At 38.8% G+C, this 26991-nt stretch overlaps 1 protein-coding gene and 1 long non-coding RNA gene across 2 annotated transcripts; one reads left to right on the top strand and one right to left on the bottom strand.

Annotated features, from left to right (window-relative positions):
- Positions 1–6090: 6090 nt before the first annotated feature.
- LOC146659897 (ferric reductase 1-like) lies at positions 6091–10289 on the bottom strand. The gene is made up of 5 exons (XM_085421921.1): positions 10165–10289; positions 9503–9561; positions 8988–9125; positions 7406–7437; positions 6091–7320 (listed from the first exon to the last, which is right to left on the bottom strand). The coding sequence occupies exons 1-5, from the start codon at positions 10287–10289 to the stop codon at positions 7231–7233; spliced, it is 444 nt and encodes a 147-aa protein (XP_085278047.1). The 3' UTR covers positions 6091–7230.
- Positions 10290–16719: 6430 nt separating this feature from the next.
- LOC146659896 (uncharacterized) lies at positions 16720–24517 on the top strand. The gene is made up of 5 exons (XR_014913677.1): positions 16720–16859; positions 18463–18493; positions 19465–19496; positions 20625–20651; positions 23636–24517. It is a non-coding gene; the product is annotated as an uncharacterized LOC146659896 (long non-coding RNA).
- Positions 24518–26991: the final 2474 nt, after the last annotated feature.

Below are 26991 nucleotides of genomic sequence, written 5' to 3'. Positions count from 1 at the left end.
TTAACACTGACATGAGCTCCATAAGTGATTCGGTAGGTTTTGATAAGTAAACCAAAATGTCATCTGCAAACAAGGCCAATTTCTGCTCACTTCCAGTGATATTAATCCCTTTTATGTTACCATTCTGCCTAATCCTTTCAGCCAATGGCTCTATAAAAATAGCAAATAAGAGTGGACTCAGTGGGCATCCTTGTCTTGTGGACCTTTCAAGCTTGAAAGCATCTGAAAGTTCACCGTTAATCTTTACTTTTTCAGTTGGGCTATTATACAAGGCCCTCAATATAGTGATGATGGACCCATTAAACCCATGGATTTTTTTTTAAAATATGAAAAAAATGTAACTTTTTCCTTCCGTCATACTTCAGAAATATAATACATTAATTTTTTGAACATTTTAAAACATTTAAGTTTGCTCGTTGTATTTATAAGATCCTACATTGACGTGCTCCACAATCATTGGTCAGTCATGTTAAAATCCATTATCAGTGGAAAACAAACCTGATCCTCTACTAGAGGCGATTGTGCAATACCTTTTAGACATAACACTCAGCAAACAGTTATTATTAGTTAAAGTCAGTGAGATTTGGAGTGATACATGACACATGACGGAATAAGACACGCAGACTTAGCATGACGAGCCGACGAGGAACACGTACACTGTGAATACATACAGAGGGAAAAGGGGACAGGAGATAAGACATGGACATAACTAAGCACAAACAGAACATGATGGCTGGGGGGGAAAACACACGTGACCAATAATAGTAGACCTGTGCTACATTTGTCCAGCTAGGCAACACATATTTCTGCATAAGAGATACATGAGACACCCTTTAAATAAGCAAATTTCATGTTTAAAACATGGAAATGCAGCCAAAATGGACCATACAATGGCCTCAGTGAACACATCAGCACATAAGTAGAGATAAGGAAACTCAATCACATTAGATATTAATATTACTATGAGTAAATTATATATATTATATATTCTGTTATATGGTTTAAAGAATACAATGTGATAATCACACAGGAGAACGCTGTTTCCAGTTATACAAATTTATTTTATTTCACTATTAAAGAAACCAATTATGTAAATAAAAGCTCACCACAAGAACATCTCCCAACCCAGTCTTACAAAGTTGCAGTTACAATAAAAAATGGGTAGGGAACATGAACTGTTGGTGAGCTAAAAAACAATCCTGGTGCTGATGCTTGTCATTGAACGTTTTGGACAGAGCTCTTGATTGAAATGCCTACCGTTGTGTGTAGGCATTTCGGTCCAGATGTTATGGAGTTCAGTTCAGCTAAGATGTATTTCTAAAGCACCGGATCGCAAAAATAGCCGCTTCTCGGCTGTTTATATTGTAAGGTAAAGACCATACAATATAAGAGAGAAAACCCCCCAACAATCAGATGATCCCCTGTGAGCAAACCCTTGATGACAGTGTCTGTGAAGGTTATCAGTCATCAAGGCCATAGTAGTCTAAGGAGCTTGGAAAGAAAAGCGCCTGGACTTCTTTAAGTTAAAGAAGTCCAGGCGCTTTTCTCCAAGCTCCTTAGACTTGGTGACGGTGGGAAAGAAAAACTCCCTTTTAACAGGAAGAAACTTTCGGCAGAACCAGGCTCAGTGAGGGGCGGCCATCTGCCTCGACCGGTTGGGGGGGGGGGCACAGCTGTTATAACCCCTGACGCAGCATAGCTTCTAATTCTGAAAGATACGTAGATACCTTAAACCTGCACTCTATGCAGGACACCAAGCGATGACACGACTTGCAGTACTATAGGAGTCTATGCAGAAACAGTTTTCTCTCTTGAATCTCTGTAATTTTTTTGCTACTGAGTGTCTGGGTGCAGTCACTCATTTTGGGCCAATTAAATCAAATGAACTTCCATTGTCTAAGTTATAGCCCTATTGAACCTGCGTTAACCAGGTTTAATAGGGAGGGCCAAAGTCGTAGTTGTGCTAAATTTCCTCGAATTCTCCTCGGAGATTTTCGAGTAGCTTCCTTTGTTCTTGAAAGTTCTTTTCCATTTGTCTCATCGCTTCCCGTCCATTCCACATCTTTTTGGTAAGGTCACTAACCGTATTTTCTAAGGCCTTATTTTGTTGTTTGAGTATGTCAACTTGGACATCGTAGTTGTTTATCAGATTGTTATGTTCTTCCTGTGAATCATACAGATTTTTCTTGACCTCTTCAAGCTCTCTTTTCATTTCCTCAAATTCATGGCACAACAACTCCTTTTCTCTGTTGGTCACTTCAAAATCATGTTCGGAGTCTTTCTCAGTGGCTTTGGAGATCCGTGATTCTCCTTTCACACCCTCATCGTGTGGTTTCAGTTCTTTTTGAGAATCACCACTCCTTTTGGAAAGCTCCTGGAGGTCCTGTTCAAGAAGTTCGTTATGCCGCCTCAATATGTCAATTTCATGTGCAAAGCATTGGCGTTCCAGGGTCTGTCTGAGCTGTTCACTGTCCGTTGTTTTGTTTTCCTCATTCATGATCCTTTTTCTTTCTTCACTCTCTTGTAACTCTTTAAAGGCTGTGTTTGCCTGATGGAGCTCAGTTTTAACAGCCTGTATTTCCTGTTGCATGTCATCTTTTTCCTTTTCAAAGTCCCTTTTCAGCTCACACATGCGTTTTACCATCACATCATTTTCCTCTCTTAAAGACTGGTTGTCCTTTTCCATGTCTCCCACTTTTATAACCAAGCCTGTCTTGCTGCTTTGCAACTCTCTGATTTCTGCTTCCATTTCCTGCATCACCTCTTTCTGTTGCTGGATCTCTTTGGTTTTGGAGCTGTTTAAATCCTTTAGAATTTGGTTCCAATATTCCAGCTCTTGAATTTTGAAGTGAATTGTTTCATTCTCTAGTTGCAGGTCTCTTTTCCTCTTGTTTTTAGAGAACCCACTTCGTTTGAAGAGAACTTCAATGTTTTTTTGGAGAATCTTGTTCTCATTTATGAGCTCTCTTTTTTGCTCCTTAAGGTCGGCGTTCTCGACTTTAAGGTCACGTATGGTAGAGTTTTGTTGTTTGAGAGTTTTATTCTCATTTTTCAGCTCTTTGATTTGCTGTTTAAGTTTTTCGTTCTCGGCTCTCATGTTGCATACAACAGGATTTGACAGACTCATATTTCAAATTGAAGTTGATGCTAAATCTCTGTACCAACTAAAAGATTTTTTAAAAATACCGTCAACTGTGTCAGAAACGCAAGTTTCCAGTAGTTTCCTGCCTAGTGAATTCTTCCACTCTCTTTGAAAGACTGACAAGAGTGAGAACCTCTCCCCTATTTATAGGTTTTCGTGTGCTGATGTCATAAAGAAGACCAGAGATCAAAGGGATTCTGGTGAAACGTCACTGTGTCTGGTCTGGGCAGTTCTGAATTGAATAATAACAAAATGACGGGGGGCGTGTCTGGTAGCCATGTGAAGACGTGTTGTACAGGGCTCCTCAATGGACTAACTTGTTTCATAATTCCATTGCTCCAAAACTAAGAACTTTTAACAACAGTACGATAACACGCCCGTGTGCTGCTCTGAGGCACTTTTTACATCTTCAAGGCTACGGTGTACGAAATATGAGCAAAACTAGATCGGGGAAAGAGCAGGCCGCAAAAGCCTCGGACCTGTCACGGTTGTTAAAGAGTGGACTCAGGCGCGGAGCTCAGAAATAATGACAGTGCATTTATTTACAGTGCAGCAATGTGACAACAGCTCAAATGTGCAACAATGGTGATAGTGCGTCCCTCCTTCCGTGTAAGCCCGTGCGTGGTAGTGAGTAGGGGTGGGTTTTTATAATCGATTCATTGATTAAGATCGATTATGGCTTGGATAACGTAAAATCGATTAATTAAAATCCTGAATCGATTTTTTTAATATAAATTTATTTTGCCCGAAATGCCAGAATCTCTGGTGACATCTCACAAAATTTCAAGAACCACCAAACAGCTAAGACAGTAAATGAGAGCAGGAACACGGATTCTGCACAAAGACTTAAACACACAGCACGACCCGCGGATCAGAATCATTTAGATGTCGCCTTTCTCACCCGACGGCACGGACACGGTCGGGGCTGAAAGCCGACAGCTCACTGATTCTGATCTGTCGGCGGGTCCGCGCTTTGTGTTCACGCCCTTTATGCGCTGATTCTAAAGCTGTTAGTTTGATCTCTTTCCAAACAATATTGACCGAACCAGCAGCAAAAGAAGATTCACATAAACATCGTCATGAATTCACTCTGACTTTTACTGTTTTGCTTCCACCGCGATGCACAGCTCTCTCTCTCTGTCTCTCTGTCTCTCTGTCTCTCTCTCTCGCCCTCTCTCTCTCTCTGTCTCTCTGTCTCTGTCTCTCTCTCGCCCTCTCTCTCTCTCTCTGTGTACTTCAAGAACAGTTTCCCTTTCTTCATTATTCGCTTGCTTGTTATGCACAAGTCTACCGTTGTTTACAGCGCTGTCGGCCGCTGTTTTTTTCCCTTTTACATTCTTCCGAAAAGAAAACCTCATTTCTGCTGTTCAATACTGAACAAATTTAAACTTTTTAAAATTATTCAAAATGCAAAACGCTTAACCGTGTCTCTAATAAAACCTCTGTAACTTCAGAGGTAATGTTCATATGTTGATTAATGGTTTTCTTTCGTTTTTGATGTACTGCAGAATATTTTTATAAAATCCCAGGCCAGGAAAACCACCTTCATGTTTTTCTGTGTTTTATCTTCAGCTACTTTGACACAAAGGCATCTGCTGTGATGCTTACACCTTTGATAAAGTCTTGCGTGTGTCAGCTTCCTTTTTATTGATACAAAAATATGTAAATGTACTGATCTGAATTATAATATTTCTGACTGTCAAAATTTCCCAGATTTAAATCGAATCGAATCGAATTAAATCGAATCGTGGATCGAATCGATTCGGGACCTTGTGAATCGGAATTGAATCGATTCTAGAAATCAGTGACGATACCCAGCCCTAGTAGTGAGTGCCCGTCTCTCCTCCAAGTGCTTCCTTAGTGTCCGTAAATCCTCCGTCAATCCCTGGGTGAACACACACACACACACACACACACACACACACACACACACACACACACACACACACACACAGGCAGGTCGACCGGTCAGGGCGCCGTCAGATCCTGACAGGACCATGCTGAAGACAGACCGGAGGCACCACCCCATGACATGAGTGAGATTATGAGAGCTATTGCTAGCTCTGAAAAGACGATATTGGACCGTATCGATTCAAGCACGAAAGATTTATTATTCCAGAGGTTGGGACATATTTTTTCTGCACCTGCATTTTGGTACCTGAATGGCAAGCTCGCAAAGTCATCTGCTCTTCGTTTTATAAGCTGGAATGTTAAAGGTATAAATAATCCGGTTAAACGCACAAGGGCTTTGACTCATTTAAAATCATTGAGATCCGATGTTGTATATCTGCAGGAAACACACCTCCGATCAAGTGAACAAATTCAACTAATTAAACTGTTTCTCTGCTTGTCTGCATTGCCACAAATTGTTCTATTTGGTGATGTATCATAGAACTGTACTATATAGTGTATGTAAGTTTCTGTGTTTGCTAGTAACTACCATCAACCTAAGGTCTCAGCTAATTTATCTTTGCAGAGATGTTCATTTGATTGTAACAGCAGTAGGAAAGAGCAGTAACAAGAGTAGGACAGCTAAGCTAATTATGGCTAAACATTTGGAATTTAGTGAAAGCAAAAATTGACCTTGCAAAGATGGATAGGTTTATTTAGAAAGTCAGCTATTTACATTTAGTGTTCGTCCCAAGTAGGAGATTTTGAATTGAGTCTAAATTGACCGCAAATTTACTTACATCAAAACTTACAAATTTACATCAAAACTTCTGAAGATGCAGGTCTCTGTGCAGCGGCTGAAGTCTGTGGTGTAGAGGGTGAAGAGGAAGGGGGAGAGGATGGTCCCTTATGGTGCTCCTGTGTTGCTGATTACCTTGTCAGACACACAATGTGGAAGACGCACATATTGTGGTCTTCCTGTCAGGTAATCAACAATCCAGGAAACTAGAGAAGCATCCCCCTGCATCGCTGTGAGCTTATCACCAAGCACTGGAAAAGTAAAAAAAACATGAACCTCACAGTGCTCGCCGGCTGGTCCGGGTGGATGTAGACACGATTGAGCAGATAGATGATGGCGTCCTGTGAGACGGGGCTGGTAAGCAAATTGAATGGGATCCTGATGTGGTCTGACAATGGGTGAGATCTGGTCCAGGATGAGCCTTTCCAGGGTCTTCATGATGTGGGAGGTCAGTGTCACAGGCCTGTAATCCTGGGGGCCACTGGGACGTGGCGTCTTTGGTACAGGGACGAGGCTTGATGTCTTCCACAGCACTGGGACCCTCTTCAGACTCAGCATGAACAGTTTATGGAAGACTCCACAAAGCTGGGGGGCACAGGCCTTGAGGGGACTCACTCCATCTGGTCCAGCAGACTTGCCTGAGTGGAGTTTCTTCATTTGCATCTGAACCTGGTAAGCATTTAACACTACTACACTGACATACATAATTTTCAATTTAATGAAGTTAAAAATTTGTTGTCTTATTGTCAGTTGTTATTGACAGCAAGATTATTAGAAATATATGAAAAAATGTACATTAAATGGGAAGTTCAGGAGCTGAATCAATGACAGTTTTTTTTTTTCAAATGAAAGTGACAAAGGTGCAGATTCATACATAGATGCTGTCATATTAACAGATGTTAATGTGTGAAAAGGGCTTTAACCCTCCCATTATGATGTGGGTCGAGTTGACCTGATTTAAAAATGTAAAAGGAAAAATTGTTAAAAGTACTTTTTAATACAAAATTGCTGTTTGGCTTAAAAAATGTAACCAGCTTGTAAAATGAAACTGGTTTACCTGGCAGCCAGAGTGGAGGCTAAAGGCGACTGAAACTACTTCTTTCTTTGCAACTGTGAGACATATTATACACACACACACACACACACACACGACAGTAATGCTTGGCCCAGTGAAATTGAATGCTGATTGAAAGTACACCTTAATTATCAACTAAAAGCAAAAGAGAAAAAAAACATAAGTAATATTTTTTAAAGACATTACTGAGAAACTTTCCAGGATTCGCCAACTGATGCATCAGTGGGTCTGAATTTCCAGTGCAGTCTCTCATCAAGTATGTTAAAATTGATGATAAAATTCAACAAAACTACAGGGAAACACTCTGGAAGATTCTGCTGCTGCTCATTTTTCTCCAATTCCAACCAGAAGTGCCACCAAAAAGCAAAGGTTTCCCAGAAGGTACACAGCGATCAGGCAACTGTCACCTTTGACCTGACAAAAAAAGTAAAATTATATTAGAAATACTCCATCTTGTGGCAATCAGTGATTGCTTGCTTTTATATTTCTTTCAGCTTACCAATGCTGATTCCATTTGATCAGCAGTATCATCTGAAACCCAGAGCAAAGAACAGTGAAATATTGCAGGGCACATTAACTGAAGTGAACTAAAGCAGTCAGCTATGTTTTTAATCATTTTATTTATACAGGTTGAGTTATGATATTAGTTTTAAGCTTTAACAGAAGAAGAACAATTTGAAATCAATTTAAATAAAATTGAGTCGAGTTGAGTAGTTGTGGTGATTGAAAAAAAACAAAAAAACAACAACTTTCAGAACGATAACAATGTGCTGGAAGCTCTATGTAAACATTTAGCATGTCAAGTTGCCATTGGTCATGGAAAGTGTGTGTGGCACGGGGGGGTAAAACATTTTTTAAAAATCACCAAACATTAACCAGTTTTTGTAGACACAAAGAGGTTGTGATCATATTTTTTTTTAATAATTTGTGTGACTGAGCCACACATTGAGCCACAGCATTGTCAAACTACACGTGTCCAAAATTGGATAGTCTCAGTTGAGACATTTCAATGCAAGTTCTCTCTGATAACATTAGGTTGGTGGTGCATGAGCTGAGCCTTCGTGTATAGTATTCCCAGAGTATTTTCATGCATTTAATAAATCGAAAGATAAAGATTCCTTTGTCGCTGTACTTCAGCACAGTTAAAGTGTAACAGCTTTTGTTCCAGCAGACTACCATTGAGACATTCTTACGCGTTTTCACTCATCAATTCATAAATACCAATATTGTCAGGGTCCTGGGACTGGGCGACCCAGGATCCCTGAGCAGTCATGTATTATATTATTATTATTATTATTGCTGTGTATTTTGGTGTTGCTCCCCCTTCCCTGTGCTTGTGTATATGTGTGTGTGGGTGGCTGAGCACTTGTTTATAGGCGGCGTCAGGCCTGGAGGGTGTGGCCCTGCAAGGGGACTGGCCACACCCGAAGCCACACACCTGCTGCTGATCAGGCCTCGTCGGGGGAGCTACTTAAGAGAGTCTTGGAGCTCCCACCGACGCGGGATCATTGCTTGGGACTCCACGTTAGTTACCCAGTTTAGGTTTTGGTCGTGTAGTGTATGCCTGCCATTGTTCAGTGTCCTGACTGCTGCCACTATTGTTTCCCGCAGGAGGAGCGTGGAAGGCTTAAGGAGCAGCGAGCACCGGGAGTGCAGACACGGGAGCAGAGAGCACTTGGAGGACACGACACGGGAGTCTGGGGAGAAACACGGGGATTTATTGTTGTTTGATATCACCCTCTGTAAATAAACACTGTCTATACATAGAGCACCGCGCCTGGGTCCTCCTTCCCCACTCCTTCCACGGTGTGCCATGCCGTACCGTGACAAATATTTGATGCTGCTGTGTTATACACAGAAAATCTTGTGATACAGTGCTGTTTATTTTACCCATCCAACCACATTCTGAGGTGTACAGGGGTTATACTCTTCGCTCAGTCAGCTAAATGCTGCTGAACTGATCAGGTGGCTCTTCACCGTGCAAATGGACTGTTGGGTCTAGATTGGTTTTTGTCATTAAAGTGTATATGGGTAGTGATGATTTTTTCCTTCATCACTGAAATGCAAAAAAAAAGGCTTACCTCTGTGTTTAACTACCCAATCATGGACCTCCAAAATGATGATGAAGAGAACTTCCCAGGCAAAGAAGCCACCCATCACTTTCAATAGCCACCCATCATCACTGTCAATCCTGTCCAGGCCTGTAAATATGGCTGCCACTGTGTGACACAAAGAAGCAGGCATTTTAAGACGAGCAGCATGGGTGACAGTGTGTCTGCTATTGAAAATGTTAGCATATCCTGTACATAGCTTGTACTCACTACAGCCTGTACATACTTGTAGTTATAGAATATTCACAACATACTTCATACCGTGTACATTATAACATAATAGACCCATTTCTGTAATATACTTACATATCTATATTATTGCTAATATATATTGTAATATATCTATATCACTAAGCACTTCTGGATGGATGCAAACTGCATTTCGTTGCCCTGTACCTGTGCATGTGCAATGACAATAAAGTTGAATTCTATTCTATTCTATTCATATATGCAAGATGGTAGAATGAAGTAAAACACAAGCTTACCAGCTATAGATTTTATTACCACCGCATTTAAAAAATGTGTCCAGTTGAACAGATACCTCCTATCAAAGAAAAGAGAAGAACTATAAAATCATCAGCTTCTGAAGTTCTTGTCTAAGATTTCTCCTGCATCCAATTTATGAAAACAAGTATCATTACTGAACATAGATTTTACTAAATCTATATTTCACTTAAAAAATATTTCATTTACTGAGTCTGGCCTCCAAAGCTACAACCAGGCTATATTTATTAAAAGTACCATTATTACTAAGAGGAAGGAATAACTTTCACGAGTCATGTGCAAATTAGTTTCCTACTTGGTGTTTCAGTGTGAAAGTGTGCTCTGATAAAGCACATGCAGGCTACACTTTGCAAAAGTTTGAAATTTTAAAAACTTTTATGGCTGAAGTATGAATACAACTCTTAGGGTTATCAAATAACTTTATAACCTCACTTTGCCGCGTGAGCAGTGCATTTAGTCATTAAGCATGTACTGCCCCATTCCTTTGGTTTATCGTGTTTTCAAAATTTGTTAAATAATTGTAGAGAAAAAAAAAGTGAGGCCATTTTTAATTTTTTTTTAAATAATATTTGAACAGAGTATTCTTAAATGTGTATAGGCATGATATAGTATATTAATTAAACACACACAGATGGATACATACAGGTGATGTTGTGGTCCGCAGCGCAGCAAGGCCCCGATGGGCTGGATGAGTGAAAGGATCATAACCAGGCACCCCAACACTGGATGTGCTCCCTGGATACCAAACACATTAACAGTGCTAATCATGGGGCATAAATATCAGTCTGAGAGCTGAAACACACAACTAAAGAGTGCTTAATGAATATCAAGAGAAAAGAAAAAAAAACACTTTGAAGGGGTATATTAATCTTGCCTGTGGATGCAACTTGCAGACTGGAGGAGATAAGACATGGACATAACTAAGCACAAGCAGAACATGATGGCTGGGGGGGAAACACACGTGACAGAAGGAATGGGTCACAAGGGAAAAACATGTAAACGAGACGGGAGAAAAGGACATTACTGAAATACATGAAGGGCCAGGGCTGGGACAGCCAACCAGTCACAGACAAAGAGCCACATCATACACCTGGGCACACATGAACATCACCCATCCCTTCCTCTGTCCTGCGTTCAGTTTAGGGTATCGAACTCAGGACCCTAGCCTCATCAGGCCGGGGTCTTTGTGTGGAGTCTGGATGTTCTCTCGAGCTTCCTCCCACAGTCTAGGGACATGCAGTTAGTGGGGGTCTTCTCGCCCCGTTCACATTCACACAGAGATGAATTGAAGATCACCTTGTGGTTAGTGCCTTCTATTCGATGTACAGACTGAATAATAACACCTTCTAATTGTGTGGATGCTTTAAGCATCCACACTATTGAGTTCCTGTTTCTCTTTATTGTGTGGATGCTTTAAGCATCCACACTATTGAGTTCCTGTTTCTCTTTATTCTTTATTATTATTATTATTCTTAGGACTTCCGTACACTTTTCGCCGTTTAACTACTTCCACAATTTTTGTGCTATTTTCACCGTTCAAACTTTAAACTATTCAGCTATTTTTGCTCTTTCCTGCTATATCTTTTGGTATTTTTAACTATTAAACTTTTTAAAATATTCCACTTTTTTCCTTTAATTTGTCCCATTGAAATGAATGGGAAACTTCAGCAATTCTGCTAAAATTTGCTTGTTTTTGAAACTTAACTACTTCCTCATACTTTCACCTAGAACAACCATTCAAATTTTAAAATGTTCACAAATTATTGGGCTATTCAGGTATGATTCAGCTTTTTCAAATATTTTACTGTTTTACTTTTATGCCTCTTAAAGTTTTGAGTTGCAAAATTGTGATTTTTCACAAAATACATGTGTTGTTATGGTTGCTATGCTCTTGGCTTCCAGTGTGCCACTGAAGGTTTTGCAATTTTCACTTCATGTCCGAACAACTTCCTGCTACTTGCTCAATTTTCACTCAACTTCCACAAATTATACATCAAAACGTAGGTATTTTTGCTGGCTTTCAGAAAATGTCACCATCATTGTTGTGGGATTTATAGAATTTTGGCAAATCTCCTCAGACTAACACAAGGTCAGAAAACTCTCCATATAAAGTCAATGGAGAGTTTGTTCAAAATCACCGCTGCATTTCTGTAATGAGAGGCATATTCGAATCGTCATATCTCCTTAACGAAGCAAAGTTAAGACATGACGCTTGTCCCGGTATATCTTCAGACACTCCTGACGCTCACAATTCAAGAATTTCGTTCTCACCTATTACCGTTCTGAAATGAGTTGGACTTGTTTGAGGGTAGGAAATTCGTCCTTCGCTCAGATTTCTTCAGATTTCAATCTCTGGAAATGAACCACTTTTTTCTCTCGTCATAACTTTTTGTTGGATTTCCACAGAGACCTGAAAATTTCCATGACTGTTCACCAAAGCCTGCTGTCTCTTACGGTGAAAGAATGATATCGATACTCCAAATAGATTTCAAGTCACAAAGCGTTGTTTGAGGGCAAGTCAAGGCAGTTTTTGCTTCGCTCTACTCAGTTATGGTGCATTAGAAGTCAAATATCTTTAATAATTCATATTTTAATGATAAATTGTCAACACTGGAAGATTCCCCCATCTCTTCTGAACAAAACGGTGTAAGAATGACCGCTCTAGCCCCTATGGTTAGGAAATTATGGTCATTTGTTTGAGGGGAGTCCTCACTATGAGAAATAGGCTGCAATAATCCTGTGCCTCTCTGTGCTGCGTGTGTAAATAGATGCACCTGTTTTGGCGGGAAAACGTAAACAGCCTCTCTGATTGGTGGATTCAAATTCAGCAGCTCCCAGGCTGACCTAGAAACTTACTTCTCTCTCCCTGTGTGAGAGAGAGCCTTTTTATGGCATGATCTCATTCTAATATTCAAAATCAATATATTTAGACTGGTTGACTGAATTGGATCTTGTGTGTGTGTCTCTCTGTGCATGTGTGTTTCCTTATGTGTACATATTTGTTATTGTGTGGCTGTTATAGATTTTTTTGCTGATTTTTTTCATTTAACAAGTATAGTTGAGGGACCCTCAGCATGTTCAGCATTTTTTCAGCTGTCCATTTTGCTTTTCCAATTTTTCTGTTTAACTTATTACTATTGTGCTAAATCATACTATTTCTGCCAAATATAGTATTTCTGATTAATTATGGTTTTTCTACTAAATCATAGTACAGTATTTCTGCTTTTTATAGGATTTGTGCTAAAACATAGTATTTCTACTAAATGTAGTATTTATGCTTAATCATACTATTTTTGCTTTTTATAGGATTTGTGCTAAAACATAGTATTTCTACTAAATGTAGAATTTTATGCTTAATCATACTATTTTTGCTTTTTATAGGATTTTTGCATTATATACTATTTCTGCTTTTTATAGGATTTGTGCTTAATATAGTATTTCTGCTAAATTATAGTATTTCTGCTTTTTATAGTATTTGTGCTAAAACATAGTATTTCTACTAAATGTAGTATTTATGCTTAATCATAGTATTTCTATATATTTCTGCCAGGTCCCCAGGCAGCCAATCCTCTGTGAGGACTGAGAAATTCAAATTTTCAAATCAGGGCCTGCACGGTTTCCCAGCCAATCATATATGTGTCCTGAGGCATTCAAATTTGCATATTGGGGCCTTCATGGCTTCTAAGCCAGCCAATCATATCTGAGGGCTGAGGAATTCAAATCCACAAATCAGGGCCTGCACGGCTTCCCAGCCAGCCAATCATATATGTGGCCTCAGCCATTCAAATTTGCATATTGGGGAATTCGTGGCTTCTAAGTCAATAAGTCATCCATGTCATATATCTCTAAAAATTCATATTTTAATGATAAATTGTCAACACTGGAAGATTCCCCAATCACTTCTGAACAAAACGGTGTAAGAATGACCGCTCTAGCCCCTACAGTTAGGAAATTATGGTCATTTGTTTGAGGGGAGTCCTCACTATGAGAAATAGGCTGCAATAATCCTGTGCCTCTCCGTGCTGCGTGTGTAAAAAGATGCACCTGTTTTGGCGGGAAAAAGTGCACAGGCTCTCTGATTGGTGGATTCAAATTCAGCAGCTCCCAGGCTGACCTAGAAACTTACTTCTCCCTCCCTGTGTGTGTGTGTGTGTGTGTGTGTGTGTGTGTGTGTGTGTGTGTGTGTGTGTGTGTGTGTGTGTGTGTGACAGAGAGAGAGAGAGAGAGAGAGAGAGAGAGAGAGAGAGAGAGCCTTTTTATGGCATGACCTCATTCTAAGCTTCAAATTCAGTATATTTAGACTGGTTGACTGAATTGGATCTTGTGTGTGTGTCTCTCTGTGCATGTGTGTTTCCTCATGTGTACATATTTGTGATTGTGTGGCTGTTATAGATTTTTTTGCTGATTTTTTTCATTTAACAAGTATATTTGAGGGACCCTCAGCATGTTCAGCATTTTTTCAGCTTTCCATTTTGCTTTTCCAATTTTTCTGTTTAACTTATTACTATTGTGCTAAATCATACTATTTCTGCTATTTTATAAGATTTGTGCAAAATATAGTATTTCTGCCAAATATAGTATTTCTAATTAATTATAGTTTTTCTACTAAATCATAGTACAGTATTTCTGCTTTTTATAGGATTTGTGCTAAAACATAGTATTTCTGCTAAATGTAGTTTTTATGCTTAATCATACTATTTGTGCTTAATATAGTATTTCTGCTTAATATAGTATTTCTGCTAAAATATAGTATTTCTGCTTTTTATAGTATTTCTGCTTTTCATAGTATTTGTGCTAAAACATAGTATTTCTACTAAATGTAGTATTTATGCTTAATCATACTATTTCTATATATTTCTGCCAGGTCCCCAGGCAGCCAATCCTCTGTGAGGACTGAGAAATTCAAATTTTCAAATCAGGGCCTGCACGGTTTCCCAGCCAATCATATGTGTGGGCTGAGGAATACAAATTTGCATATTGGGGCCTTCATGGCTTCTAAGCCAGCCAATCATATCTGAGGGCTGAGGAATTCAAATCCACAAATCAGGGCCTGCACGGCTTCCCAGGCAGCCAATCATATATGTGGCCTCAGGCATTCAAATTTGCATATTGGGGAATTCGTGGCTTCTAAGTCAATAAGTCATCCATGTCATATATCTCTAAAAATTCACATTTTCATGATAAATTGTCAACACTTGAAGATTCCCCTATCTCTTCTGATCAAAACGTTGTAAGAATGACCGCTCTAGCCCCTACAGTTAGGAAATTATGGTCATTTGTTTGAGGGGAGTCCTCACTATGAGAAATAGACTGCAATAATCCTGTGTCTCTCTGTGCTGCGTGTGTAAACAGATGCACCTGTTTTGGAGGGAAAAAGTGCACAGGCTCTCTGATTGGTGGATTCAAATTCAGCAGCTCCCAGGCTGACCTAGAAACTTACTTCTCTCTCCCTGTGTGTGTGTGTGTGTGTGTGTGTGTGTGTGTGTGTGTGTGTGTGTGTGTGTGTGTGTGTGTGTGTGTGTGTGTGTGTGACAGAGAGAGAGAGAGAGAGAGAGAGAAAGCCTTTTAATGGGATGATCTCATTGTAAGATTCAAAATCAATATATTTAGACTGGTTGACTGAATTGGATCTTGTGTGTGTGTCTCTCTGTGCATGTGTGTTTCCTTATGTGTCCATATTTGTGATTGTGTGGCTGTTATATTTTTTTTGCTGATTTTTTTCATTTAACAAGTATATTTGAGGGACCCTCAGCATGTTCAGCATTTTTTCAGCTGTCCATTTTGCTTTTCCAATTTTTCTGTTTAACTTATTACTATTGTGCTAAATCATACAATTTCTGCTATTTCATAAGATTTCTGCTTAATATACTAGTTCTGCTTTTTATAGGATTTGTGCTTAATATACTATTTCTGCTTTTTATAGGATTTGTGCTTAATATACTATTTCTGCTTTTTATAGAATTTATGCTTAATCATACTATTTCTATATATTTCTGCCAGGTCCCCAGGCAGCCAATCCTCTGTGAGGACTCAGACATTCAAGTATACAGATCACAGCCTGCACGGCCTCCCAGCCAGCCAATCATATCTGAGGTCTCCCGTTTCCTCTCTCGTCATATCTCAGCGATAGATGTACAGAGAGCAATGAAAATCGCAGTCAAAGTACACCAAAGTCCGCTGATTCAGCCAGTAGAAGAATTATGCTTCTAGTCCACCTAGTTTTTGAGTTACACAACGTCTTGTAACTCCAAAAAATGGTGTTTTTCGCCTCTCACCGCGATCTAATTCTGACTCCTCATCAGCCTGTTTTTCCAAAGTGGCTGCTCTCTTTCCCAGTGGCGCAGTTGGTAATGACACGGCTCTGCAAGCCAAAGATCGTGGGTTCGATTCCACCTTGGTCAACATGTTTTTTTTCCCTACAAATTAATACACTGTCACAGACCAGTAATTCATATTCATCATTTATTACAATTCTGCAAACTTTTATGATTTTACCAGCTTTTGATAATATGGACCTCACATTCTTGTTAACACTCCATGGCACAAATACTCTTCCCTTTAGGCTCTGTGTATGTGTGTGTGTGTATCAATATTTCTCCCATTTTAAAGTATTACTCCTCCATAATTGTATTTCTGTTCAATCAAAGTACTTTTACTACATCTTAGTACTTCTGCTAAATCATACTATTTCTGCTTTTCATAGAATTTGTGCCTAATATAGTATTTCTGCTAAATTACAGTATTTCTGCTTTTTATACTATTTGTGCTAAAACATAGTATTTCTACTAAATGTAGTATTTATGCTTAATCATACTATTTGCATATTGGGGAATTCGTGGCTTCTAAGTCAACAAGTCATCCATGTCATATATCTCTAAAAATTCACATTTTAATGATAAATTGTCAACGCTTGAAGATTCCCCCATCTCTTCTGAACAAAACAGTGCAGTGACCGTTCTAGCCCTTACGGTTAGGAAATTATAGTCATTTGTTTTGAGGGGAATCCTTAATGGATAATGTTTATATATATATATTTGTCTTTAAAACATCTTTGCAGACTGACTGTCCTGGACTGGTTGTTGTTTTGTTTTTTTCAGGTCTGGTGAACTCAGCTCTTTGGTGTTGGTGTTTATTTATTCAAGTTATAGATTTAAAGTTCTGCGAGTTTTTTCTGTAGCAAATAAATATTGTATAGAATATTTAAAATCACCTACATTTTTGATGTTTACAATGCCCATTGTGTGTAATACTGGAATTTCCTACTACCCGTGAACGCCTCATCTTTTACCTGACTGCCGGACATCCGCCTTTCCGCACACTTCGCTGAGTCCGCTCTGGGTGAGTGCAGCTGCTCTGCTTCTCCTCTTCTCTCCTAAATGTTTATAGTCTGTTTGTGCGATTTAACGAGTTCTTTTAGTGATTTATAAAGCCAACCGAGGTATAACTCATATTAGAGTAACACAGTGGTTGCTTTTTCTTAGTGAAACTTTGTCATTTTTGTATGTAAAAGGAGTGTTTGATGAGCTAACAACCCGATGCTAATACCTAGCGCTCCTTTGAGCCCAGTGTGAAATGAAAATTTGACTGTGAACCACGGTTGATGTGTTGTTTTATTAATTACATTTGGTGTGTTTGTCAGTCTGTTACATAAGGTGCAGTTAGTTCTCTTCACAAATCAGTTGGTTAAAACAGCCTCATTCTTTATGCTGTAAAGTTTTTAACGAACCGCCATCTTAGATTCAGTGTCAGCTGTCGGCAAGATCAAAGGAGCCATTTTACCGCCTCTGACCGAACACGGGAGAAAAAGAGTCACGTGTGTGCAGGTCTTGTGGGTTAATTAAGACAAAGGAGGGGGGGAGAAACTGAGGATTAAACATAGGCTATGTCCCCACATACACGGGTATTTTTGAAAACGGAGATTTTCCGTTTCTGTTTTAAAAAACAATCCCGTCCACACACAAATGCAGAAATGAAGGAGAACGCTGCTAGGAACATGCCAAAGCAGCAGGTGGCGCTATATTCCTAACCGTGTAGAAATGTTGGCCAATCACAAGTCTAGAAGCCTCGGTGGGAAATGGTAAACAAAGATGGGGCATAGAAGCAGAACCGAGTCATATCTGTGGGGGGACAGTAACTGTGTGCGCATATGTAAGCATTTAAACACTGCAGAGAGTAGAATTAACAGTAACCGTATTGTAGAAATGCATTTCACCGAAACAATAACGTGGCGCACAGTGTGACGTCAAAAAAGGCGCTGCGTTTTCTCCGTTTCCCTGTCCACACATAAATGCAAAAACGGAGTTTTCGAAAATATTCTGGCAAGCGTTTTTAGTTTTTCAGTGACCGAAAACGCCGTTTAAGTGTGGACGAAAGGTGCAAACGCATAGAAAAATCTCCATTTTCAAAAGTACCTGTGTACGTGTGGACATAGCCCAAGAATAATAAGAACTCCTAATATGTAGACTTTAATTTTTAAGAACTGTTTAACAAAGGCTTGTTTGTGCCAACCTAAATCTGCAGCACAGTTTAAATTCTCACTTTGTGGGAAATTAATGAAATAAACAACAGCCCACCTTCACATAAATAAAATATGGCAGTATATTATTATTAGTATGGTACATAGATATTTATTTTAAAACTACAGCATATTTACTATGATACTATGTGCAGTTGGTAATATTTTAGGAAGTAGAATTTGAATGCAGACCACCTCAAATATTAAAGCCTTAAAAATATGTCGTGCAGTTTTTCATGTATGAGTGTTTTGCAATCTTAAATGAGATGTAGACCAAAGAAAACAGAGGAGAGTTGTTGTTTGTATTCCAGCTGTAGTAAACAAAGAAGTTTAGTGAATCTTTTTGACAACAGAGAGTGATGCAGTATTGATGCTGATTTGAGTTTTCTGATCCTGTATTTTTGTTCTTTGTCTTTTGTTACACAGAGTGAAATAAAGCTTGGTTTTGCCTTTGCTGGTAAGTAAACAGTGATTGTAACTGAAGCAATATGAAATTGGGATTGTGTAACATTTTTAGCAATTTACATACAATAGTTTGGCTTTTTGTGATATCTTGCCATTTGCTCATGGGCAAAAACACATTTAGGATTTATAAGCAGTAAAGCCCCCCCCCCCCCCCCCCCCCCCCCCCCACCCACTAGATCTCTGAGTGTCCCTAAAAATGTCCCTGAAGTTTAATAGGCCATTTATGTCTAATTTTAAAGGCTTATCAAAGCATTTCTGTAGTAATTATTGTTTTTATTACACATGTTAAGGCCATTTGAGACTCTGCAATTAAATTTTGCCCTCTTTAGACTAAAGTGAGTTCATTTTGTCTGAGGTACAGTGCTGGGAAAAGTCTTTCTTCCTTGCAGATTTATTTTGTTCATGCTTTTTTGTCACATGTTTCAAATCATCTAACAGGGATGATATGAATAAATACAAAAAAGCATTTTAAAGTGATGATTTCACGTATGAAGCAGAGAAAACCAAACCAGAGCTATCTGTTCTAATGTGAGAACATGCTGGTCTCTAATACCCAGCTGTGGAAGCCCTGATACGAAGAACTACCATCAAGCATTTATAGTATCAAGTATTATTTGTGATTGTTGCACGCTTTGAAACTGTGATGTTATCATTTGATCAAGTGTGCAGTGCGAGCAAATCATTGCTTGTGGTATCTGCTGTGTTATGTAATAGCACCAAAGTATTAGAGCTTTACGTTCATGAGGAATTTCTGTGGAATTGCAGATGGATAAAACGACACATCACCTTAATAAAGACAGAAATCTTTAATAAGGTGCAGAAAGAGAAGATGGGGTGTTTATAGTAAAGCTGTTGTAAACAAAGAATTTAACTGATTTTTTTTTCACTACAGATTGTGATGCAGTATTGACTCTGATGCTGATTTCAGTTGTCTGATTCTGTATTTTTGTTCTTTTGTTACAGAGTGAAACAGAACTTCGGTTTTGCCTTTGCTGGTAAGTAAGCAGCAATTGTAACTGCAGTAATATGACATTGTCACTGTGTAACATGTTTAGCAACTTACCTAACGTAGTTTGGTTTTTGTGACATTACCATTTACTTATGGGCAAAAACAAATGGTCAGAATTTATACCTTGTAGCAGCAAAGGCCCCACACATGACCTCTGACTGTCCCTGAAGTTTAACAGGCCATTTGTGTCTGATTTTTATGTTTGAACACAAACAACTGTTTTTATACAGTTGTTCATGTTCTCCGTTTGTTTATGGATTTACCTAGCAGACATAACTATGAACGCATTTTAGGTGAGTTAGTGTAAGTGGTAGCTTAAACACTTAAGAGCACCACAGTTGTTGATTTATATCTTCACTCATATTCTGCTTATGTATTACATTAAAGTCAGACCACTATAGAAGTATTTTTGCCTGAGTGAACAGAAGTGGTAGGTTAAACATTTAAGCAATAATAAAAGACTAAGAGAACCAGAGTTGTGAGTAGGCAATGTTGTGTATGTTAAAGCCTGTGTGTAATTTATGTACACTAAGTTTAAATCAGTTTCTTAATAAGTTGCTTGATACAATGTGTTTGAAAATTATATATAAAAGGGAAATATTGCAAAATACAAAAAGATTCCTGCCAACAGGTACAATGGAAGGACTTTTTATTATAATTTTTAAGAAATTAATTGCAAAAATGGCGTGCCACTGTTGTTACTATAACATGTCAGAATTGACATGTATTTTAGGATTTACATATTCAGATCAGAACTAAAACCTAATGAGGTTTTCCGTTGATTCTAACAGTTGTGGTTTTTCCACACTTTATTAAGCACTGACTTGTGATAGAAAATGATGGAGCTAAAAAGCCATAATCTGTACCAACAAATATTGGTGCCTCTTCTTTGCACTTCTGTAGTATGCATGCCTTTATTACTACACATGTTATCACCATGTGAGACTCTGTAACTGAAGTTTGTCCTCTTTAGACTACAGTGAGTTCATAAAGGCTTGAAGAAATTGAGGATCTTACTAGTTATTTCATGTCACAGTAAATTGGATTGTGTGTGAAGAGGTTCAACAGTGTAAGTCATTAAACAGTGATCTGATGTGTTGTTTCCTTTCTCTAGGATACTGATCTGATCGTCGCAAGTCTGGTAAGTAAAGGTTTTGTCTGCGGTACAGTGCTGAGAAAGGTCTTTCTTCCTTGCAGATTTATTTTGTTTATGCTTTTTTTCACATGTTTCAAATCATCTAACAAGGATGACCTGGATAAATACAAAAAGCAGTTTTAAAGTGATGATTTCATTTTTGAACCAGAACAACCTGGTCTAATGTAAAAACATATTGGTCTCTAATACCCAGCTGTGGATGCCCTGATAGCAACAATTACCATCAAGCATTTACAGTAACTGGTAATGACTGGTTTACATCACTGGTTGATTTTGGTCCACTATAATTTCAGAATTGTCTTAATTAGATCCAAACAGGACAGGCAAAAAAAGAAAAGAAAAAAGTCTTAATTAAGGCCCAATATAGGGTTTTCAAGTCATACCAAGTACCACGGTGGTTAGCACTGTTGCCGCACAGCAAGAAGGTCCTGAGTTTAATTCCAACATCAGGCCGGGGTCTTTCTGTGTGGAGTTTGCATGTTCTCCCGGTGTTTGCGTGGGTTCCCTCCGGGTACTCCGGCTTCCTCCCACCGTCCAAAGACATGCAGCTTGTGGGGATAGGTTAATTGAATAATCCAAATTGTCACTAGGTGTGTATCTGCGAATGAATGTGAGTGCGAATGGTTGTCTGTCCCTGTGTGTTGGCCCTGCGACAGACTGGTGACCTGTCCAGGGTGTACCCTGCCTCTCGCCCTATGACAGGTGGGATAGGCTCCAGTGCCCCCTGAAAAGGATAAGCGGAAGCGAATGGATGGATGGATGGATAGGGTTTTCAAGTCATACCAAGTATCTTAATTTCATTAAAGTCCAGACTGATTCGTTTACACCAAGTGTTTTGTTTCATTCATTCAATTGGACTTGCTTGTGTGCTTCAGATCCTAAGTGTGATTAAACTTAAGCCCAGGACCTGATGAGTTGATGTAGGTCCTGAAGTAGTAAAGGAACTCTGGGACATCACAGTAACAGCACCATGTTTGACTTTAATGCTGGTGTTTTTCTCTCACTATAGATGATTCAGTTTAGTGCAGTTAGTCAGCACAGCTCTTGGTTATCATTGAGATATTATTAGGCAACTTGTTTTTGCCTGTTCAGCTACAACGTCTGGGAGGGTTTCTGTTTTCTGGGGTCTCCAGATCCTTAGAAATCTCTTTGTAAACCTTTACAGAACTATATGTGTTTGTTTCACATTAGAGCAGCTCACGACTAGCAGTTTAGGGACAATTAAATATTCACATAGGGCAGGGGTCTCAAACTCCACTCTTCAAGGGCCGGTGTCCTGAAGCTTTTCCACGTGTCCCTGTTACAAAACACCTGAATAACATTTGTAGGTCATTAGTGAGAGTATAGAATTTGACTGTGTTGAAGTGGCATCCCCGAAGACTGTTCAAATTTAAGTAATTTAAGTGTTTGGAAAAATGTACTTCTAAAAGTACTTTCATTGCATCATGTTCATTCACTCATGAGCTGCTATAACATGAATCAAATGGCTGAATTACCACCTCAGCATGCAGTCACGTTCTGTAGAGTTTTGCTAATGACCTACTAATGTTATTCAGGTGTGTTGCAACAGGGACACATAGAAAAGTTTCTGGACACCAGGCCTTAAAGACCAGAGTTTGAGACCACTGGTGGTAGGGCATGGTGGATTTCAAAAGCTTCTTCCCTTAAATCACTGCCTAAAAACTGCTTTTTGTAATTTGTCATAATGACTTGCAAAATATAGGTGGGATGAAAACATAAACATAAGACATTTTATAGTGGCCTGATATTTTTATCAAGGCTGTTTTTTGAAAATAATCCTGCCCTAATTTACAAAAGATGAACTGTCTGAAAGTCATGTTTGTTTGTTTGTTTGTTTAAGAAATGTGGGAATCTCCAGCAAAGATCTTACATGCAACAGCTCAGATACAGCACTCACTTCTGTTCTTTTTATCATGAAATGATCTACAAAGAAATTATCATCATACTAAATTATGGTAATTAGGCCTTTATATCAGCTATGATAAGTTTATTATAGATTTAGTGTAGTGCTTATTGCTGTGTATCAAACATGCCCCAAATGTGACTGAAATATGTAGAAACTGCTGTGTAGAAACTAGCTGTCTCCAAATTTCTCATTTTGCCAAAATTCATACAGAGTGGCCTGAAACTGTCTGCTCTAACCTCAGTGTGTTGGTTTTGTTGGACCATATAATATTTACAGTAAGTTACTGTAGCAGCACGTCTTGGTTTGAGTTTAGACTTAGTTTATTGTTTTAATAGAACGTAAAAATGTCCTTATAACAGTTCCACCATCATTTGTTAAACATTGTCATTCTGTTCACTCCAATAATTTACTGTAGAACTCTTTAGTATTTAAAGCCCTACATGTACTGTATTTTTGAGATTATAAGGCATAATGTCAATAAACAAGCCTGTTTTTAAGGCAGATTAAGCCGAACAAACAGTCAGATAAGTCCAACTTTATTCAAGTCATTCACAACAACTCTCAACACTGTTCAGTTGTAACACATAAAATACAGAACAATACACTCACTTTTTCAGTTCATTCCTCATCTACAAATCCATCAAACTCTTCATGGGTTGATCAGTTTGAAATCTGCTTCATAAGCATGTCTCTTAGCACGTGCCAGGTCCTTGTACACACACCATAATGTTATGTTGAAGCACCGTACGAATTACTCTGCGAGGGTCCTGACTATGGTAGCCATAATGCTCTGACAATACATCAAGCAGCGCAGCTTTGTAGCTTACCGAAGTATTACTAAAATATTTGACAGAATTTTGAGCGCTGTGTACCACAGAAATCCCGTTTGAGGTCAGTAAGCATAACCAGAATCGATACACTAGGCACATTGTATATTTTTGAGAAAATGACAGGATTTTAGGTGTGCCATATAGTCTGAAGAATATGGTAAATCCAAGCATATTGGAAATACGACTAATTCCAGTCCTTTTGTGTCTTACAGGTGACCTGCTGCAGAAGATCCTCTCTCTCTCTATCATTATAAGCAATTCTGTCTATCCTATCACTCTCCCAACTCTATCTAATTTGAAAGCCATTCTATCTTGTATCCCTCTATCCCTACTGCTCTATCTAATTTGAAAGCCATTCTATCTTGTATCCCTCTATCCCTACTGCTCTATCTAATTTGAAAGCCATTCTATCTTGTATCCCTCTATCTCTACCGCTCTATCTAATTTGAAAGCCATTCTATCTTGTATCCCTCTATCTCTACCGCTCTATCTAATTTGAAAGCCATTCTATCTTGTATCCCTCTATCTCTACCGCTCTATCTAATTTGAAAGCCATTCTATCTTGTATCCCTCTATCTCTACCGCTCTATCTAATTTGAAAGCCATTCCATCTTGTATCCCTCTATCTCTACTGCTCTATCTAATTTGAGAATCCAAGTTTTCAGAAATCCTTTTCAGAATCCAATCTATCTGTTACAGAATTCTGAGAGATCTCTGCTCTCACTGCTCTTTCTTTCCTGTCTTTAAACTCTCTCACATTCAGTCATTTTGCTGGAAATTACAAGTTGAATATACAGTAGTAGAATTACAGTACAGTAGAACTTATAGTAGAAACTACTTACACAGCCCTACATTTGTCATTTTAATTTTGCATTAGACTTTAGTTTGGACTGCTAGTTTGGCTTACTTTGATCAATTGTATAAAATATCACCTTTTTATAAGTTTATTTGTAATAAGATAATCTGGTTATTTTGTAATACATACATTCAGATAAATAATAAATTAGATCCAGTCTGTTAGTCTGTTTCATTGGCTATAACATTTGACTGCAAGTTTATAGTACTATTATTTAAGGACAAACCCATTTTGTCACTCAGTGTAAGTATTCAGTCAGTATTGTCATCGAGAAGCGCCTGAGGACTTCCTGTTTCCTGACTGCTGCAGAAAATCCAGCTGGAGAATCCTCATCACCAGTCATCTTATCACCACACCACCAAAGGTCCATATATTTGATTTCAATTTTAGATATCTGAAAGATTTACATAAACTCCCCTAAGAGCTAAGACTTTTAATATAGCCTGTTGATTGTTGAGATTTATTCTGCATATCATTTTACAGAAGTTGTAATTATTTATCAGTCTGGTTAAAAAAATATAAGTAAAATTATACAGTTTCAAAAAGAGCTACAATAAAACGGATCAAATTGTTTCCAGAGAACTTTGAATTTCCTTTATTTTGAGTTTGGAGTAGAAAATCAGCTTTTTATATATAATAGTACATTTCTCAGATTTAACAGTAATTTGAGGAGTTATACGTTTTTCTGTGTTTCAAGGTTCAGTTTTGTTTACATTTGTGTATAACCACATATAAGCTCCAGGTTGTACTTCAGCAAAATGCCAAGAAAAGGTCAAAGGTCTCAGTCTCAGAAGCTTAGACGTCAGAAGGAGAAAGAACAGCTGAATGTTTCTCAGAGCAGTGAGCAGGTAAAGGTTTGTGTTTCAACTTTTCCCAGCACTGAAGTGCAGAGCAGTGTTCAGACAGCCACAGTGTCTTATGCAGATGTGGTAAAGAAAGGTGTTCCCTCAGTGTCTGTCCCAGAGCCTGAAGTTATGCAGCTAATCCAGACTGAACCCCAGCTAACTGTACAAACACAGCATGATGAAGAGACAGCCACAGTGTCTTATGCAGATGTGGTAAAGAGAGGTGTTCCCTCAGTGTCTGTCCCAGAGCCTGAAGTTATGCAGCTAATCCAGACTGAACCCCAGCTAACTGTACAAACACAGCATGATGGACACGCTCCAGTACAGTCTCATGTACAGGTTACAAACAGTGAAAGTCCACGAGTGAGTAGCGTCTGTGCTTCCCGAAGCCAGGCCGCTCCTAGGTATGGAAAGTACCGGAATCAGCAATGCATGGCTAACAGTTTGGTTTTCCTGTCATTCTTACACGAGGATGAATTTATTACCAGAGCAGATCTAAACCGTGTGTTGGACAAAGGCCATGCCGTCTATTCAGATGCCAGACTGAGGTTTGTGAACAGTGTGTTTCTAGCCTGCGATGAACTTCCCTCAGTTGTTACCAGCCGCAGACACGAGTATCAAGTCGACATGTCTCAGTTTGCTCATTACGGCACATTTGATGGTACAGATCACTTTCCGAGCCTTGAACAGGGATTACAGTGTTTGGCTTCAGACGTTCGCTATGCTTTGCTAGTCATGGGAGGAACAGTCATCGCTGTTAGCAGGCTGACTTCAGGTGACTATGCATATTTTGACCCTCACCCACGTAAGTCTACTGGTATGCCATTGTCGCTAAGTGTAAGTGGTGGAACTGCAGTTATGTTGAAATTCACACGTCTTAATGACATGATTGACAGGATCAAACGTTTGTACAGAATGTTCAGCATCGCACCAAGCTGCACTTATGAACTACAGCCCATCGAGTTTCACAGTGAAAACGCTGCTGACCAAAGAGATGCTAATCAAACCACCGAATACAGACAAACAGCTACAACTGTTACAGCACCAGCTTTAAATGAAGCCGTTCATGAAATAAACTCCCAAAGATCTACTGACCAGACACAGAAGACTGTGAGAGACACTTTAACGACTGAAGTGACATCATCCAGAGTGGATTATTCAAATGAGACAGCTGCTACTGAAAACAACTATCTTCCTTCTGAGTATTTAGAAATAGAAACCTCTGCATCTTCTGTAAGAGACACTCAGGTAACATCAGATTCTGTTCCTCAGAATGATTCAAACAGTGCCTCCAGTTCAACTAAGATAACAGAGGAACTCTCAGATAAACTGCTGAAATATAGTAAACATGAAAGGCAAAAAATGAGGAGAAGATTATTGACCCAACAAAAGCTACCACAGAGAAAGGAAAATCAGAAGACGAAAGAAAGGCAGATGTACAGGTTTGATGAAAGCTTCAAGACAAAGAAAAAAAACTCAACTAAGAAGTGTAATGATCCTGATCACAGACAGAAAAAGAGTCTGTACAAAAATGAGCTGTATAAATTAAATGCTACCTATAAGGAGAAACACAGAGAACATTTGAGAAAGATGTATAGAGAAAGTGCTAAAATTAGAGAGAGAAAAAGAGAACGTGTCATAAGGACATATAGAGACAATCCCCTATTCAGAGATAAGCAGAAGGAACGTATAACAAGAACGTATAGAGAATCTCCCATATTCAGAGATAAGCAGAAGGAACGTATAACAAGAACGTATAGAGAGTCTTCCATATTCAGAGATAAGCAGAAGGAACGTATAACAAGAACGTATAGAGAATCTCCCATATTCAGAGATAAGCAGAAAGAGCGTATAAGAAGAATATACA

The sequence above is a fragment of the Rhamphochromis longiceps genome, linkage group LG11 (genome assembly GCF_057381845.1).
Source record: "Rhamphochromis longiceps isolate RC_006_pf linkage group LG11, R_longiceps_female_GT1.1, whole genome shotgun sequence".
Lineage (NCBI taxonomy): Eukaryota > Metazoa > Chordata > Actinopteri > Cichliformes > Cichlidae > Rhamphochromis > Rhamphochromis longiceps.
Note: the sequence above shows the minus strand (reverse complement) of the source record. Positions and strands in the feature narration are given on the sequence as shown.